Source organism: Anser anser, assembly GCF_964211835.1.
Source record: "Anser anser genome assembly, chromosome: 2".
Lineage (NCBI taxonomy): Eukaryota > Metazoa > Chordata > Aves > Anseriformes > Anatidae > Anser > Anser anser.
In genome coordinates this window covers 61,620,094-61,637,602 of record NC_139721.1, presented here as the reverse complement: position 1 = coordinate 61,637,602, position 17,509 = coordinate 61,620,094, and the positions used below count along the sequence as shown (strand labels likewise).

The window sequence follows — 17,509 nt, the reverse complement described above, 5'->3', positions numbered from 1 at the left end:
TTAGGAGAAACAAGTGGTGTGAATTGCTTGTATTCAGAAACTGGAATATGAGCTAGGTGGCATAAACGTGGGCATACTACAAAATAGAAATAAAGTAATTTTAATGAAGTAAATGTCAAAATTCCCTTTGCCCTAAATTTTAAGAGTAAAATATAACACATTCTACTCCACAAGAATGAATTATCCATAGCTCTGTTTTATAGCATCAGGGGTAAGTCCAATTAACTGGCTGAATAACAAATGCATGTCATTTAGCAGTACGCCAAATAATAGCACAGCATTTATTTTTTCCACAAATTCAGTCACATAAAATATGTGATTTACATGTTTTTCCAGACTAGGAAATTAGAAAGCCTAAAACTGAAAAAAAATAAAAAAATTAAAATTAAAAAAAAAAAAGTGCTTTGCTAATTTTGTTACGATGGTCTATCAGTTGTTAGTCTCTGGGCTGGAAGTTTCACGTAACTGCCCATGTAGCTTTGATATCTCCAGGAAAAAGGCTGCAAACACTTTGGTTCCTTCAATGTAGTTGTGTCTGTGAAGCAGGAAAGAAAGAGAATGACGTCCTGTCAGGCCAGTCTGCTGTTCAGTTAGTAGCCTAGTCCAAGGTTTGAGTATATTCAGGCGAGTTTGTGAGACTGGCCACCAAAAAGAACTGACAAAAGATCTCATAAAAAAAAAAAAACACCAATTTATTAGTAATGAGTTTAGCATGTGGAATCACTCGTCAGTTCCTTATTACCGTCCTTCATCATGACTTATTCTAGTTCAGGAGAAGGGTAAGAGGAAAAACACCTCTCCAAAAATGAGAAGAAAAAGTGTTGTGTTCTAACTCCCCATTCATGCCTGTGACGATGGCAAATTTCTCAGAGTCAAGAGCATAATTATCACAGCCAAAAGAAATGGACAGAGAGGTGACTTCATTTTACTCTCTGATGTGAAAAGTACAGATGTGGTTTGCTCTCACACATTTACATTGCAAAGAACAGAAGGATGAAACAGCTTCCTGAAAAAAGGACAAAGTGCTCTGAAATTCTGGATACCCTGGAACTGGCACACCTTTGCAGGATTCCTTTGCAGGATTCTCAGAGAAAACTGTTTCAGTGTAAAGTACGCTGATTACTATCGTCTGTAACTGAAAGTTTTGGGGCTAAACCAAGGGGGAAAAAAAATCGTCTGAGAATTAATTTTAGGATGAGCTTGGCAAAACCCAACTCAGAAACTGCAAGGGCAGCACTCTAATTTTGATATAGTTACACTAGTTTGGCTCGCTGTAGTATAAATACACTTAACCATCAGCCTGAGTACATCTGACTGCAACACTTCAAAATGGATGCTGTGGGGAAAAGTGCCCTTCTACATCATCATCTTTCAGACCAGAGGCAAATTTCACTGGCATGGCAATGAAAACTGCCACTGTGATGTACTTAAAGATGGAGTAGACATCTCATGAAAAGTACATATAGCAGTTTGTGCTACATTTGGAATTCTGCTTTCTGCATGGCAACACAACAGGTTTGCTGGAGACAGTAGTTTGGGACTGTCCACTGGAGAACAAAGGTTCCCATCCATCAGTGGTTATGTGTGAGTACCAGAAGACTTCAGTTCTCCACCCTTCCCTTATAGCACAAATGAATGAGTAAAAGAAACCTGCTTATTTTCTCATTTTGGGAGTGCTCCCCAGCATCGGCCGCTCCAATCGGAAACATTATCACCCTTTTCTGCGTTATGGTCTGAAACAGTCTGGCAATAGGAATTGTTGAACCATCCCGAATAAAATCTGGATCTTCTCCAAAAACTGAAATACATGCAAAGAATTAATTAATTCATAAGTGAAACAAAAGATGCTTTCTTCTGTTACCAAATATCTGCAATCTGCTCAATCATGAAGAGCTTCTGAGTAGAAATTGTAGCTAAATGATGTCACGGATCAGTTGCACTCTACAAACCTCTGGCTTTGTAACTGTACATGAAAGAACTAAACAAGTTGGTTTTTTTTTTTTTTTTTTTTTTGGCTACTCCTATTAAATACACCCCAGCTCAGCAAGATTGGAGGCTGAGTTGTTCTGTCAAAATCAATGACATACATAAGGGTACATGACCATAACACTGAATTGGGAAATCCCTTTTTTCTTAATGGATGAGCACAGTTTCCCTGCAGACTTGCAGACACATCAAAACTAAAAATGAAGAAACATACCTGTTTTTATTGCCCTTCTTGCTGCTTTATATAGTGGATCATTAACGTCAGCAACCCAGGGTTTCGCACCCAGTGGCATAGACACTTTGAGTTTGTTTGGACTGTTCCTCTTGGAAAACACATTCTTCAAGTGCTCCTCCACCTACAAGGCAAACACCTTTCAGTTAGATGCTTTCATCTTCTTGAAATTGCTCTTACGAACATCTAAATGCTAGAAACACTCAGTTTACTACTGGGGTTGTAAAGTTGTGAGGTGCTAAAGGGGGACTTTAGTTCACACAGTAGAAAGAACCTGGCTTTGGCTTCTTACCTGTTGTTTCACAACTGAAAGGTCCATGTAGGGGACTTGGCGAATTGAAAATTTCCCTATGACTTTTGCTGGAATGACTGTTTTAATTCCCGGTTCATGAAAAGCTCCTTCAATCCCATGAATAGAGAGTGAAGGATAACGCCACAGGTGCAGAAGTATCTCTTCCTTCAAAAAAAAAAAAAAAAAAAGACAAAAAATAGAAGAGGGGAAGAAGGTGACACTGGAACCATTCACAACTGATAGAGTCAAAGTGAACACACAAGCGTTTTCCATCCATGTTGTACTTGGAGACCTCTGTATTTTAAAGATATTTGATTTGTAATTCAAACTAATCCTGTCTTTTCATTTAAAAAAATACTATTCCTTTCAGTCAACATTAGCTTCTCTGTAGAAACGTTTAGATTGAGAACAGCTTTTCATGCACAACAAGAAATGTGAAGCACTATTAAAAATATCGTAGCAGTGATTTTTTTAGTGCCAAGTAAGATCAGAGCAACTGATTGACCATCTATGGATCTCAGGGTTTCTACAAGGAGAAGCCTGTGACCAGTTTAGGCAGACCCCATTCAGTTGATACAAGGTGAGAAATCCTTCTAATGAGCAGTTAAAGAGTAGGAGAAGTAAGAGGATAATATTCAAGCTGATGCTTTTTTTATGTTTCTGGAGAAGGTAAGAAGGAAAAAAAATGAAAATGAAAATTCTTATTCTAAAGAAGGAGAGACAGTAAGAGGACACTTTTTTTTTTTTTTAAAGTAGCTTTGTAAGCTGGTCTGTGCGCAGAACCCCAGAGCGCTACTCCTTTCTTTGTACTCCATTTTTATGGCATTGGAGCATTATGTACACATAAAATTTGCACCACTTCACCCAAATATAGGTAAAGCATCAAAACTCATTTACTGTTGCATTATACTTGCACATTACAGATTATTACAATCTAGCTTAGGCCAATTCAGAAGCTTCTTCATGGAAATAAAAGCATTCACATTAGAACTAATACCAGTATAATTATGTTAGTAATAAAAAATGAATCACTCCTCCCTTTCTCCAAGCTGCGAGCCTTTTGCAAAGAGATTTTTCTAAGCCAGCCCTCACCTGCTGATTTTTATTTAGGAAATAATTTTTAAATTCTGGCAAAGAAAAGCTTATAGCTTTGGGTGTTTTTTTGGCATGCTCAACAGACACCAAGATCAATAAACAAAAATTAACGAATGAAAACCACCCAAAACACACCAGCCTAAAGCTGCCTCCCATTTTTCAGAGCTGAATATAGTTTCTTTCCTACTCTGTAACCTGTATGCAGGGTTTTAAATGCTTACTTTCTTTGGTTGGTTAGTTGGGGTACGGAGGGAGAGGGTCTGCATTACGAGAGACGGGGGAGACAAATGCTTTGATTTGCTCATTTATTATTCATATCTTGGATAAACTTGCCCAGATGTTGTAGCTTACATTTTCAGCAGATTAATTTAATTTACCTTTTAATGCTCTATGCTCCTTTATTTTGCCATTGACTGAAATTATTTCAGTTTGGCTTTGCCCATAGATGCTATGAATGGGTGATTTAAATTTTTTCTGCTGTCCTTTTATACAGATCTTATTTTACCTTGGTACTGTAGAGGAATTTTTTCACTCCACTATTATTTTTATGTTCCTCTAGATCATATTCAATGGATTCATACAATTTCCTCTCCTCCTCTGTCAGGGCAGCGACACTGTCGTAGATTCCAGGGATCTGAATATGACCTGTGGGATCCACAAGGCTGTCTATGAAAGAAGACAAAGATATCATTAAAAGTAGGACCTATTTGTTCTGCTTGGCAATCACACCTTTTCCCTTCTACCTAACTCTTTTGAGTTAACCAAATGAGTAACCCTAACAACTAACTCCTAACAACTCTAGGCAGCCATCAGGTTGCCACACGGAATTGATTGCCACATTGAATTGATGTATTTTCATGTTTAGTACGAAAAGCAGTGAGCTACTGTTTGCCGTGTGTCAGCCCAGCTGCCGGGATACAAATCTGCATTAAAAAGTTAGGTTTTACTACCTGTGTATGTAAAGTAATCCTTAAACATCCTTGATGAGCATCTGAGTATTAGACTGAAAACAGCTCAACAAGCACATCTGGTCTTACCAGGGACATTCCCTTCCTCAGCTGCTGTCACCATAGCTGTGCTGAGGTTTGGAAACCTGGGAATCACGCTTCAGTTAGACTTGACTTACTCGGGTCAATTAAGTATGGCACTGATCTTCATTAGGTTGATTGCTAGTCATTCCCCAGCTACTCCTGAGCAATGATGCACGTTATTACCCAGCAGAGCTACCAGGTCCGTCAGCGGCTCGTGAATGATGCCTCCAAAAGTTCCAGAGTGAAGGTCCTTGTCACCACCCTCAACCTGTGCCAAAAACATGGCTTAGATGTAAATAGTCCCTACCTCATTCTTCCGCAGGTATTTGTTTTCCACAGGGACTGGTAGCTTTGCTTTTTTAAACGAGGCCACAAATAAATGGAAAGCTATTATGAGTTTCTATTCATGAAATAGGAAACATCATGTCAGGAACAATCTGCTCCTGGTAAAGAGAAGATAGGACTTTGTTTTAACCACTGGAGAGAGAAATTCAGCTATCTATACTATTTACTGGCATTTGAAAGCAAGGATCCCTCTCCATTTCCTCTTTTGCTTCAGTAAGATTAAATACATCATAAGTGAAACACTTGCATATTACTGTTTCTAACATTGCAGAATAAATGCAAAAATCTTCCTAACAAAGGCAAGAAAGAACCTTACTTGTTTTACATTAAGAAAATATATGTCCAACCTTAATTCCAGATTGCAACAAATAAGAATTTAGAAGCATCTCAAATCACACAGCTTTAGAACAGAGAAAGGCATTTGCTTTATTAAATGGGTTGTTTTTCCAGACACATTTGCATACTCAGGTTTATCTTAAACTATATTTGTGCAACAAACTTGTTTATTCTTCTCTAAACCTCATTAAAGGCAACTGTCTGGTAGTGGGCAGAGATCATTTCTGATGTTTTAATATCATAATTTGTCTTAATCTAGACTTAGATAAATAGAATCGAGGCTGCTGAGGTTGCTTTGGTTAAAAGCAAATTTCGTTCATTTTCAGACATAAAGGTTAATGTAGATTTTTCCTTTAGGTCCCTAGTTCTTTAATCTTCTCTCTGAATTTCTTTTATGCTTTAAGTTTCCAGATGACAAATTTCTCTTCATTTCGCAATAGCTCACATTGGCTGCTAAATATACTGCAGTGCACTGTTACTTGCTTCTGCCAATGGCTGGGAAAATTTTGCACAGCTTTTAAACACAGGGATCCAACTAAATTGAGTGCCTCTAGGCAGAGATGTTGCACTAAGCAGTATCTGCTGCAGAAGGGCAAGAACAGCAGAAGAAATAGTGTTGGAGTGGGGTGGGGAGAGGTGCAGGAGGATGGAGTTGATGTGAGGAAGGGGTGGTGAGGGAGAGGGACAGGAGAGTAATCGGGTAGGAAAGAGAGCAAGAGGAGAGAGTGGAGATTTCTCCTGAGTGGAGAAATGATGATTGAAGAGAAATTAATGAAAGCAAATTAAGGCTAACGACTGAAATGAGGAGGGAAATCTGCACAATCAAGGAAGAGTACGAAAGACCTGCATTTGTAAATATTCAGCTTCCTCTCAGCCTTTCTCTGCGTGTAGAGACAGATGTGATCACAGGAGCATCACTGCTCACTGGTCAGAGGCCTTGCCAGCTGACGTGAACCTGTGTCTCTTACCTCCACAAAGAAGCAGGCGTTGCCCCGTGTCCCATATGTGAGGGCAGGCTTCTTCTTGCTGAGCCAGAGGTTGTCCGAAATCACAATGTAATCAACATTTGAGAAAAAGCACTGTTTCTCTTCTTCGAGTAGCTTCTCTAGCCCCAAAGACCCTGCTTCTTCCATACCTTCAATAATAAACTTGAAGTTTACTGGTATAGCCTGAATGAACAGCAGAGAAGTCTGGGTAAGGAACAAGCACTTTCAAAATTAAAAAGGAATATTTAAAAAAAAAAAACAGACTGACTTGCAGTATGCAATATATTAGGAAAAGAGAGACATAGGATATACATCTTGTTTCAATAGAAGGGGTATTGATAGATACACACATACAGTTTCCCATCAAAGTTCGTTTTTCTCTACTTTTTTTTTTTTTTAAAGGAGAATGTAAAAGCAAACACCTTTTAACTTCTGTTTCCAGAAAACTTGCTAGTCTGTCATGGGATTTCTCTTTGGTACTATTAAATACTTTAATTGCTTTGGAAAATCTGTGTAAAGGCAATGGCATTTTCACAGAATATTCCCAGCCTCTTGGATTCCCGCTACTAGTGCCCATGTGGGAAGCACTGGCAAAGGTCCACTGCTGTTGTTTGTTGTAGGTAACACGTTACCTATCGCCAAGGGTAGTCACCTGCTGGTAAAAATGCTGCTGGTGATTCCCTGATAGTTGTCTTTCTGGCACTCATGAATCTGTAGGCCTGCTAGCTCATAAGGATGCATTTCCAAGAGTAACAAAGAGAACTTTTATTGTGGAATAGTGAGAGTTGGAAATGCTGACATGTCCCATAGGAGAAATAAATTTGAACTTAGCTTCCCATTCCAATTCATTTTCTCATTGCAGGCTTTAGAAAGCTTTCTGTTTTAATTCAATTCTCAGATTAAACCCAGGAACAAACGTTTAGAGTTAAATGAACTTGTGCTATGGATGGGTTCACTGATGGTTCTTCAAATGGCCCCAGAAAATTTAGAAAAACAGTTTGTGTGTATTGCCTGATGGCCCGTGCTGTTTTCTAAGGGAAGATCCCCAAATGACAAATATTTATTTTTGTTTACTTGTTAAAAATGACAAAATAGCTATTAGTGATTTGAAAAAATGGAAAGCTGCAGAAAGACAGACATCTGTCTGTGTTTGTATATTAGGGGCACCAAGGTAAATTCAGTACTACTGATGCAAGAAGACCATTAGTTTTCCAGAGGCTGCACAAAGTCTTTAAAAGCCAAAACTTGCAACTCAAACTGTGCCATGTCATAGCAGAGGCAGAAAACTGTTCTTCATCAGTCTAACAAAATGTACTGTGTAAAATCACCCTAAAGGGTGTTCGCTGACCGAGTAACAAACTTAGAGTATATGTTGGTTTAATTTTGCACTGGGGATAAAACTACCACAAAAGTATTAACCATTCAGATTTAATGATAACTACGTTGGCCATCGTAGGGTTTAGGCAAGAGTTTGATTCTTAGACCTATGGCAGTCTCTAAGCAAATATATTTGTACTTGGTTAACGCACCCACTCAAAGCATTTTCATTGATAGGTCTATTGTTGAAAGAACATCCCGTTAGGAATAAGCATTTTAGGTGCTTTCTTCATGCATACACAAACTGAAGGTAACTTACAGGTAGCCAAGGCCAAAGATCAAAAGAATTAAACAGTGCAGATGAGATTTCATCACCATTCCCTGATATATGTTATTTTACCATTTTAAAAACTACCAAGAAAATAGGGTATCAAAGCTGTATAACGTATGTAATATAAATTAAATGCTTCCCCTAGTTTGTTTTCCTTTGCAGGGCAATGACAGCAAAACCATTTCTACATTGCATAAAGGCTACTCAATATAAAAATACTTGACTATATATTTGTACTGGAGTGGAACCAGTGCCCTGGATATAGCATTAGAAATAAGCTGATATTTCAAAATACACATAGTCTGTTGGGGCAGAGAGGTATTATCTATGTCAAAAGAAAGTAAATGCATTCCTCCAGAGAGGTACTATAATAATAACTAAATAATTCCTCACTGATACCTACTAATTTCAAGGCTCTAAATGTTTCCACTGCGTTTATCCAAGCTAAGACCGGTCCTTTATTATCTGTTGCTCCACGGCCATAGAGATTTCCTTATTAAAAAAAAACAAAAAAAGATGAAAGATTTCAAGCAGTCTTTGAAACTCCTCTAGTCACTTCAAAGCACTCAGAAAATTCCTGTTGCCACAGAAGCTGTAAAAGAGGTGTGTCAAGAGAGGTGTCAACAGAATCAGAATTTCATTGACTTGTTACAATGAAGGCGGTGGTGGTTTCCCAGTGGACTATACTTTTTTGTTTTTTTATATACATCATACAGTGGTTTCTGCTACTTGCCAATTTCTGGGTTCCACTTTTGTTCTTAAGAGCTGTTTCATAGAATCATTAAGGTTGGAAGAGACCTTCAAGACCATCTGGTCCAACCATCAGCCTACTACCAATGTCACCCACTAAAACATGTCCCTGAGCGCCAGGTCCTACAGGTATAGGTACAGAACATTTTTTTTTTAGCACTCAACCATACAGCTATATACAGGAACAGACTGGTTTCATGTACAGCAATATATACCTATGGCAATTCCCACTGGAGACAGAAGAGTTACCCCAATAAAGGTGTTTGGAACCAGACCCAGCAGATGGGAAAGGGTGACTTAATGGTTATAGTGTGGGGAACCAGGATCTCTGGGCTCTTGGCCTTACTCATCCTTTAACCTGCCATCCAGCATTTGTCTTCAGTGAAAGGAGCTTTCCGTGCTCTGCTGATTGCACGGGAAAGATTGCTACATGAAGAAGGGCCTGACCTTCTTCCACCCAAATGCTCCTAAGCTCCAGTGTGGTGGGTGGAGGTGCTAAAGGATTATGAAGTAAGAACAAAAAGGGTGAGGAAGGACAATGGTTGATCCAACAACAACCTTAAAGCAGAAATGGACTCTCTAATGAACACTCTGTAAAGTGACATTAACCTCACATGGCTTATCCACACCAAATATTAAGCAGTCTCACCAGTCACAGCATGACATCAAGATGTAAAGCTGCAGGATTTAGCCCACAGATTTCCATGGGAGAAGTGCTCATGCTGTAGTTAAGTGTACAAGGAAATTCCTCCTACTGGAGATCCCCGAGTCACATATCCAAATAATGACACAAAAACTATGACCAGGTACACACCATCAATTTCAGTCAATGTGTAAGGGTCAGTTTTCCATCCATCTTCCTTTCTGGCAGGCTGCACGTCCACATGGCCGTAGAAACAGACAGTGGGGTTTTGTGGATCCTTGCCAAGCTCCCCGAGAATAACAGGCGGCAGTGGGAGGTGCTGGCCATCAGGAAGCTATAAAGTAATATTAAAAAAGCAACAAAGGAAAAAACCAAACCTTTGAAAACTTGCAAATGTTGTAAGAAGAACTGGAATTCTCAATTTTGAAAATGTTTCTGCCTACTCAGTTGGCTCTAATTTGATCAGGTCCTTAAATCTGATTTTGAATCCAAATCTAACCTACCCAGAGGAATTAAGATTTTCTCCACAAATGCTTAGGTTGTGCCAGGGCTTTATGGAGTTCTTCTAATGTTGCGCTGTCATAAATGCACTCTTTAATAAACTTTTACTTCCCAGCAGTAGAGAAGGCAATGTCAACTGTGTGCTATAGTGACAAAAGCATATGCTGTGGCATTAAAATAGTCAAAAGCCACACAGAAACTCATGCGGGGTTGATTTTGCAACAGACAGATGGCAGGAGGCCTGCAACTTCAAATAACAAAACAAAATAAAGTTTTCCTGGCAGGATGCAGGAACAGCCATTAAGGAATGTTTTTTAGGTTGAGGTTCCAAACTAATCCTATAATTTGTAGGTATGCAGAACAGATCTCCACGTTGGCCGAAAGAGGCTGGGTGTCTCACAGGAGCAAGAAATAGGAAGTAAATAATGTGTACACTCCCTTGTATTCACAATAATATCGGTCTGTATCGGTCTGTTGCAATACCAAAGTATAGCAGCTTCTTGCCCAGCAATCAAAGGAAAAAGTCCGTTTTGTGAAACAACATTTTGGCCCTAGACAGAGATGTATCTCTGGTGTCTGCTCCAACAGCAGGTCATCCATTCCTTGCTGTTAGAGACACAGGCTGTTGCTATATAACTTGTCAACCATAATTGCACTTGTGGTCTCCTAAGTCTGCTGGTAATCAGTGTGAGGAGGGGCTGAATTCAGCAGGTATCATGTGGCTGTGGGACTATTGATAAATTGTCATCTAGCTACCAAAAATACCAGTAAGTCATAAGAGATATATGCATATACATAGCATTGACGGTGGTAGGCAGAACATGATATATGTGCAGGTATGACATTTTAAATACAAGAAAAGGCACCTGATGTGATCCCAGGTTTACTGAATTGACAGTGGCTCCCAAAGCTGCAAGTTTGCCTGCTGCCAACGCCATCATTCGTATGACTTCTTTCCTCAGGGCTGGTTGCACGGAATCGCTTTCCACAGCCACCCATTCCTTGAGATCCTGTGCAGGAGAACAAGTACAGCTAAGTAAGACAATTGGTCTAAAACCCAGGAATCTGTGGTTGGCCTGTGGATATGTAAAGCTTCTTAGTGGAAGACAGTTTCCCTTCCATCCTGTCACAGCAACATCATGGAAGCTGTATTTTTCCACCTGATAAAGGTTTGCCAAGAGCCAGGATCCCCTTTCTTGTGCCTACAGCGTACACATAAGCTCATCAGAGCCCCCAGCACATCATCAGAGCCCAATGCTGTCACTTCTCTGCAGAGCTCCCTTGCAGACAGAAGCAGGAGCTGCAAGATCTGGCTTGCTTCTCCCATTCGGGTGCATTTTGGCTCGGTGGAGCCTTTCTGTGCCCACACCTGGAGGGTCCCCACAGCCAACTGGTCTATGGAAGTCCATGCAAATCCCACTTCCAACTAAAGTATCCCCAGTACTGACTGTCCCCTTGCAACCTTGCTTAGTGGCACACCTGATGCCAGATCCCAAACCCTGCTGTTACCTTAGTGGCAAATACTCATCTGGCATGGGGAGCACAGGCCTCCGGGACATTACAGCTGCCCTCCAGACATTTCCCTGCAATAAAGTTCTTACCTTAATGAAATGACTTTGATGCAGATCAATATACTGGAAGATCTCAGTCTCCAATGCTGAGGAGGATGGGGAGGACATTCCTGCCTTAAAGAGCAGCTCGAGGGTGAGGTGGACAGTACCTGAAAGTTAAAGATAAAATTCAACATTAGAGACATCCTGCAATTTGCACTTCTGTTCATTGCTGAAAACCATAGACAACTGCAAAACACTGAGCCTTATTTAAATCTCATTTAATTCCTTCAGGCCATGAGAAAGGATGCCTGAGACATTTTACCACATAAAGTCTGGAATCAATTCATAACTAATTTTCTGAAAGAAAAAAAAAAAAGTGGGGAAAAATGACCTAAGAGTAAATAGCTTTACAATTTCTGCTTTATAAGGAAATAAAGGGAAGTATTTTCTAAAGAAATTTTTGCTGCATCATTTCTCAATGCACAAACCTCACACTGCGCATTCTGCAAAGGCAGCTGCAGGGGAAGACTTGCAAACACCAACACGCACCATCTGCCCAGGGGACTCATCTTTCTTCCTCTTCATTTCCAGAAAGAGAGAGAAAAATGGATTCACTGACACACGTTGTGTGTTTCACATGAATAAGGGATAGCAATCCCAGTGCAGGAGAGTAGCTCCAGCAAATAGCTTCTGCAGTTGAATAAGAACAGCAGCAATACCGAAACACTTGATAAGTGCAGAAGTCATTTAGTGCTTACAAACCTCTCTGTGCCTTGTTTTTCACAAGATGAGTGAAGATTTAAAAGCCATAGTATTTTGGTGCTTTTCTTCCTTTCTGCAGTTTTCCTTTCTTGTTTCCCTGAAGTGCCTGCTGTAGTTCCTGAATCAGTGTTAGCCAAGTAATACGTAGAGGGTGGGGCTAAGTTCAGAATAGCTGCTGTATAGGGCTGTGCAATGGGATGGATCCCAGGGTCAAGACCCAACACGCTGACTTTAAAAATATTCTGTGCTGGGGATGAAACGTGCAGTTGCAGGTCCATACCTAACTCCTTAATTCTGATGCATCGTTAAGATGATAGTCTATAGCAATAATAATATTTTCAATTATGTTTCTCTGACAGAGAAGGAAGATGGAAAACCCGTGTTATGAACAAGAGGAGGGAGAGGAAGTAAGAAGAGTAGGGGAGTGGAAAGAAGAACTGGGTTTATTCCACCTGGGAAGCAAGCACTCCAGCTTGGTAAGGCACTCCAGCACCCAGTGACATGGTGTGCTTCCAGCAATGGACACGGACACTTTTATTGCAATGGTACTTGAAATGTGCAAGGATTAAAAAAAATTAAAAAAATAAAAAATCTAGGGTATGCAGGCTCTTTTAACCCAGTCAGGTAGTTCATCTCCTATACTCAGTTACTCCAAAGGGTCTGGAGGTTTGATCTTTAAAATCAAACTAGAGCCAGCAAATCTCTAAGCAAAAAACCACTTCTGTGGTTCTACTGTTGACCTAAAAGCCTGCAAGACCTGTTTTTAAACAGTAAGGTGTTTGTCCTCTTGTCAAAGCACATTTACCTGTAAAAACTGCAGATCAGTTTTGCTATAGAGACAAACGAGACAAAACAGCTTTGTGAACACTCTCTGAAACACTGCCTCCATCATAAACTCTGGGAACTTGGTGAAGGACAGGTCTAGAAGTTGAAGAGCGATTATGGAGATCCTGGCTGCATGAAGTTTAGGCTGCATTTTCCTACTTTTCCTTGCAAGCAAGGTTACATCTACCCTGCCTGTGACACAGCTCGCTCTGTGAAGTAAAGCTCTGAGAAGCCCCAGTGCACTGGATCTAATCACCAGAGTCCAGTTCCTGACGCCTGCTGACACTGGAAGGACTGGTGTTGCAAGAGACCAAAAGCCAGTTTCACAGTAGAGCAAAGCTGCAAAGCACAGATACGGAGATGATTTTTTTGATTGAGACAAGACAAATCCAAACCTAGGGGATTTTAAGGGTGGAGATATTAAGCACTGAAACATTACATGACACCAAGCTGAGTGGTGCAGTTGATACAACAGAAGGAAGGGATGCCATCCAGAGGGACCTGGACAAGCTGAGAAGTGGGCCCATGTGAACCTCATGAGGTTCAACAAGTCCAAGAGCAAGGTGTTGCACCTGGGCCGGGGCAGTCCCGGACATGAGCGCAGACTGGGAGAAGAACTCACTGAGAGCAGCCCTGCAGAGAAGGACTTGGGGGTTCTGGTGGATGAAAGGCTCGACGTGAGCCAGCAGTGCGTGCTTACAGCCCAGGAGGCCAACTGTGTCCTGGGCTGCATCAACAGAGGAGTGGCCAGCAGGGCGAGGGAGGGGATTGTCCCCCTCTGCTCTGCCCTTGTGAGGCCCCACTTGGGACTGCTGCGTCCAGGTCTGGGGCCCCCAGTACAAGAATGGTTTTAAACTAAAAGAGGAGAGATTTAGATTGGAGGTTAGGAAGAAGTTCTTCACTGTGATGGTGGTGAGGCACTGGCACAGGCTGCCCAGAGAAGCTGTGGGTGCCCCATCCCTGGAGGTGCTCAAGGCCAGGCTGGACGAGGCCCTGGGCAACCTGGTCTGGTGGGAGGTGTCCCTGCCCATGGCAGGGGGTTGGAACTGGGTGGGCTTTAAGGTCCCTTCCAACCCAAACCATTCTGTGATTCTGTGATTATTTAAGTGTTAAGATGTTTGGGGGGGGAGAGTGATAATCAAAGTACCACCTTGTTTTAACCAGAAGCAGGTCTGAGGAGAGCAAAGGTTGTCTTTATGCTGATCTTTATTGCAGACATCATAGCTTCCCCCTCAGAGCTCCTTAGGGAGCTGGTCCCCACATGGGGAGAAGAGGATGGGTCACAGCCTGTCTTCACAGCAGAGGTGCTCCAGCCCTCTGATCATCTTTGTGGCCCTCCTCTGGACTCACTCCAACAAGTCCATGTCCTCCTTATATTGGGGGCCCCAGAGCTGAACACGTTAATGGTTGTTAAAGTATCCAAGTTCATATAATGAGTAAGTTTTGGTTTCTCCATCATACGTGATTTTCCCTCTCTCTTCAAATATTCAATTTTTCTGAATTCCATGCATTTTCTTTCTAAAAATAATGAGTACATAGTTTGCAGCTTAGAGTGACTTGATGAAATGCAGTTCTTTTAATATTACATGAAGGTCAGAATCACAAAAAGTTGCTTTTACGTGGGGACAAGTGCTATGGTGATGGTATCCTCCTCTGCTTATGTTACATGCAAATGACCTGGAAAGATGCAGACAAGAGACATATGTCTTCAAGTCATGTTTCATTAGCTTTTAAGCGCTTAAGAAAAAGAAAGAAGGAAAATTAAACACTGTGTGAGGGAAAAAAAAAAAAAGAAAAAAAAGAAAACATTCAAGCAAGCAAAACATCCTAGGAATAAATGAAATAATTATTTGAGATTTTCCAGAGACGGACTTCAATAAAAGTTTATAGAACATCACAAAAAATGTTGCTTTCATAACAGAGACAAGCATGAACAGTGGCAAAGTTCAGAAAATGATTGCAAGGAGATACTTACACAGTCCTCTGAAGTAGCAGGGCACACCAAACGCTAAGAAGTCAAACAAGAAATCAGGTAACAGCTATGTTGTGCTGCAGTTCATGGAGGAAGGGGAGCAGCACGTCAATGCATTGCTCATGCACAAACAACGCTGATGGAAAGCATTTGGACAGTATAGGGAAAAGTTTGTGTAAGAAAGGGAGTCTGATAAAGGAGTAGAAAGATTTCAGGCAAGGCTAAAATAGCTCAGAGTTGCAAGGAGGGGAAAAACAATGTGAAAGGGTGATAAAGCCTGCAAAAGAAAAAACATCAAACAAAGACTTCAGTGTTCAATTTTGAGTGTATTTGATTTGTTCTCATTCTAAATTGCAGTTGCTGCCTTATGGAAAAAAAGTAATATGACTATTTTTAGAAATAATGTCTGACAGTCACACAGTTTCTCTTCCTTCATTCCTTTGCAATAAGAACATTTTGTGTCTCACTTCCTTCCATCTCACTAAGTACTGTTAAAAGAAAACTTAGTGTCCTTAGGGGATGATTTAATAAGAAATTTAGGTTGATTTTTTTAACCATGATGAATCTGTGATATATCAGCTAAGCTTACAAAGATTCAAGAAGCAGCTCCTGAATGTGTTTTACTGCCCTCCTCCCCCTTCCTGGCACGTATATGTCTCAGGTTGCAGTCCTCCCTGAGATGCTGAGATACAGCATTTGACTGGGGCGTGGGGAGGGATTGCCAATGAAAGCTGAACATTTTGCAACCAACTCATGGGAAAATAAAGTCAGAAATCACCTAGTTTGCCAAAAATATAAAGAACAATTGACATGAAAAGAAATAAAAATACGTATGGTGGTAGGAGCTAACTGATTGAACCGGTGGTAGTGGGTTCCCTCAGAAGAAACCTTCCCTCTACGGAAATGGCATTGGGGAAGACAACTGAGATACCCGGGTTTTTATTTAACTTCCTTTAACAACACTCACCGATAAGTGGCCTACCTTTGTCAGAATCAGGCAATCAAGGCTCCGTTTCCTCTCCAGCTAAGGGGGTGAGGCCCTGAGAGGTGGCAAATTGAGGCGGCAGCTCTCGAGCCAAGCCCTGACCACGAGCAGTCGCTGGAGCTGTAACGACCAGAGGAGCTGCACGGGTCCGGACACAAGCACAAAGCCTGACCACAGTTGGAGGTGGTTACAGAACCAGCATCATGCCCAGCAAGCTGTGTGACAGCAAGGACTGGGTTTGGTGGAGAGCGCAGGTAAAACCTGGCACTGCTGGCAGATGAGGGTGCAAGCCCCAGCAGCCAGCTCTGGAGGAGCGTTGCAATAGGAGCTGCCTCCAGGGCGTTTCAGAGAATGGCAATGACAGACACCGCATTCCTTGACCAAGTTGACCCCTCAGAGAGAAAAACAAGACCACAGCGCTGCTTTGCTGTATTGTGGATGATATTAAAGAAGAAAATCCTCACCTCTTTGTGCCCTTGTTTTGCAGCTGCTGCTATGGCTGGTGATGAGACTCTGAGCTGGAAAGGTCTCCTCTGCCACCTGCAGAACAGGGATATTTTATCTCCGTTCGCCGATGTGTTCTGCAGTTCTGAAGGGCTACTTTTGAGTTAAAGATTAACTCTTGGCTTAGACGCTTAAATCTGCTTCTCTATCATATAATAATCCAAGCAGGATATCCAAATCACTACCACACCAACTCAGCAGAACTTTTCCCATTCCCTTTCCTCTTCCTTTCCTCTCTGGCCATTCTCTGGAAGTGCCAGATCCTAGCAGTAACCTCAGCATCAGAAAACACTCAGGCGATGCTGATAAGTATTGCTGCTTTACAGAGGTGTTTTAGAGGAGATGGATTTTGTTTGTTGCTTTTATTTGGAAAATGGAAAGGAAAAGTGTAGATTTCTCTAAAGGGGAAAAGTTTCTCCCAGGCAGCAATATTTCACTCTTTGCCCACTGAAGAGAAATAACTCACTGTTTTTCTAATAAATTTTTCTGAGCTTGTCTGCTCATTGGTCTGCAGTCAGATAAACACTGGTTTAAGAAGATCCTTGCTCTTTTCACAGAAAAAAGGTTCATAGGAAAGAATAACAGGAGGTACAGATGAGTGCTGAACTACACATGCTAGCATGTAAGCTGAGCTACTAGTCTGGTTCTTAACGCCCCTAAAATACAGCAAGTACCAAAAGGAAAACCACAATACACATAAAGAATATTTACTATATTCTGACTTGCTGGGTGTTGTACCTACTTAGATGGGGATATTTTCATCTTTTCGATGCCATATCTTCCATACAAGAGGGCCTCTGAACTTATAGCAAATTTCTCGTTTTAGGTGCTGTCCTTATGCTTCTTCATCCATTTTGGAAGTGCTGCTGTCCCCATGGTCAGATTCAGTACTAACATTTTGTATTAACAACCATCAATCTTGCAAGCAAGGTCCTATCCCAGAGCATTACAAAGACCTTTTCATTTAAGTATTTTTTCATTTGTTTAAGTATATAAAGCTCATTTGCAAATGAATTCCAAAGTTGGGGGGAAATTAAATGTTTATTTGCATTTAAAATATTTC

General features: G+C 41.0%; 1 protein-coding gene across 5 annotated transcripts; it reads right to left on the bottom strand.

Moving 5' to 3' along the window:
* Positions 1 to 255: 255 nt before the first annotated feature.
* Positions 256 to 16,473, bottom strand: CNDP1 (carnosine dipeptidase 1). Of its 5 annotated transcripts, none has more exons than XM_083821934.1 (12): positions 16,407 to 16,473; positions 11,447 to 11,565; positions 10,712 to 10,855; positions 9,516 to 9,678; positions 8,355 to 8,443; positions 6,286 to 6,486; positions 4,820 to 4,904; positions 4,111 to 4,271; positions 2,511 to 2,675; positions 2,201 to 2,342; positions 1,651 to 1,798; positions 256 to 535 (listed from the first exon to the last, which is right to left on the bottom strand). In XM_083821934.1, exons 2-12 carry the CDS (start codon positions 11,522 to 11,524, stop codon positions 430 to 432), a joined length of 1,482 nt encoding a protein of 493 aa, XP_083678060.1. In that variant the 5' UTR covers positions 11,525 to 11,565; positions 16,407 to 16,473; the 3' UTR covers positions 256 to 429. The 5 variants fall into 5 exon arrangements, with proteins under 5 accessions (XP_083678060.1, XP_083678061.1, XP_083678058.1 ...); XM_083821935.1 differs by lacking the exon at positions 16,407 to 16,473 and adding an exon at positions 15,940 to 16,381; XM_083821932.1 differs by lacking the exon at positions 16,407 to 16,473 and adding an exon at positions 14,961 to 15,914.
* Positions 16,474 to 17,509: the final 1,036 nt, after the last annotated feature.

Bases quoted from the DNA above. Each gene is read 5' to 3' on its own strand.
- CNDP1 (XM_083821934.1), bottom strand. From the start codon at position 11,524: ATGTCCTCCCCATCCTCCTCAGCATTGGAGACTGAGATCTTCCAGTAT. The intron at 2,343-2,510 runs GTAAGAAGCCAA...TTTGCCTTGTAG, and splicing joins TTTCAGTTGTGAAACAACAG to GTGGAGGAGCACTTGAAGAA. The intron at 536-1,650 runs GTTTCTTTTACT...CCTGCTTCACAG, and splicing joins CAAAATGAGAAAATAAGCAG to ACACAACTACATTGAAGGAA.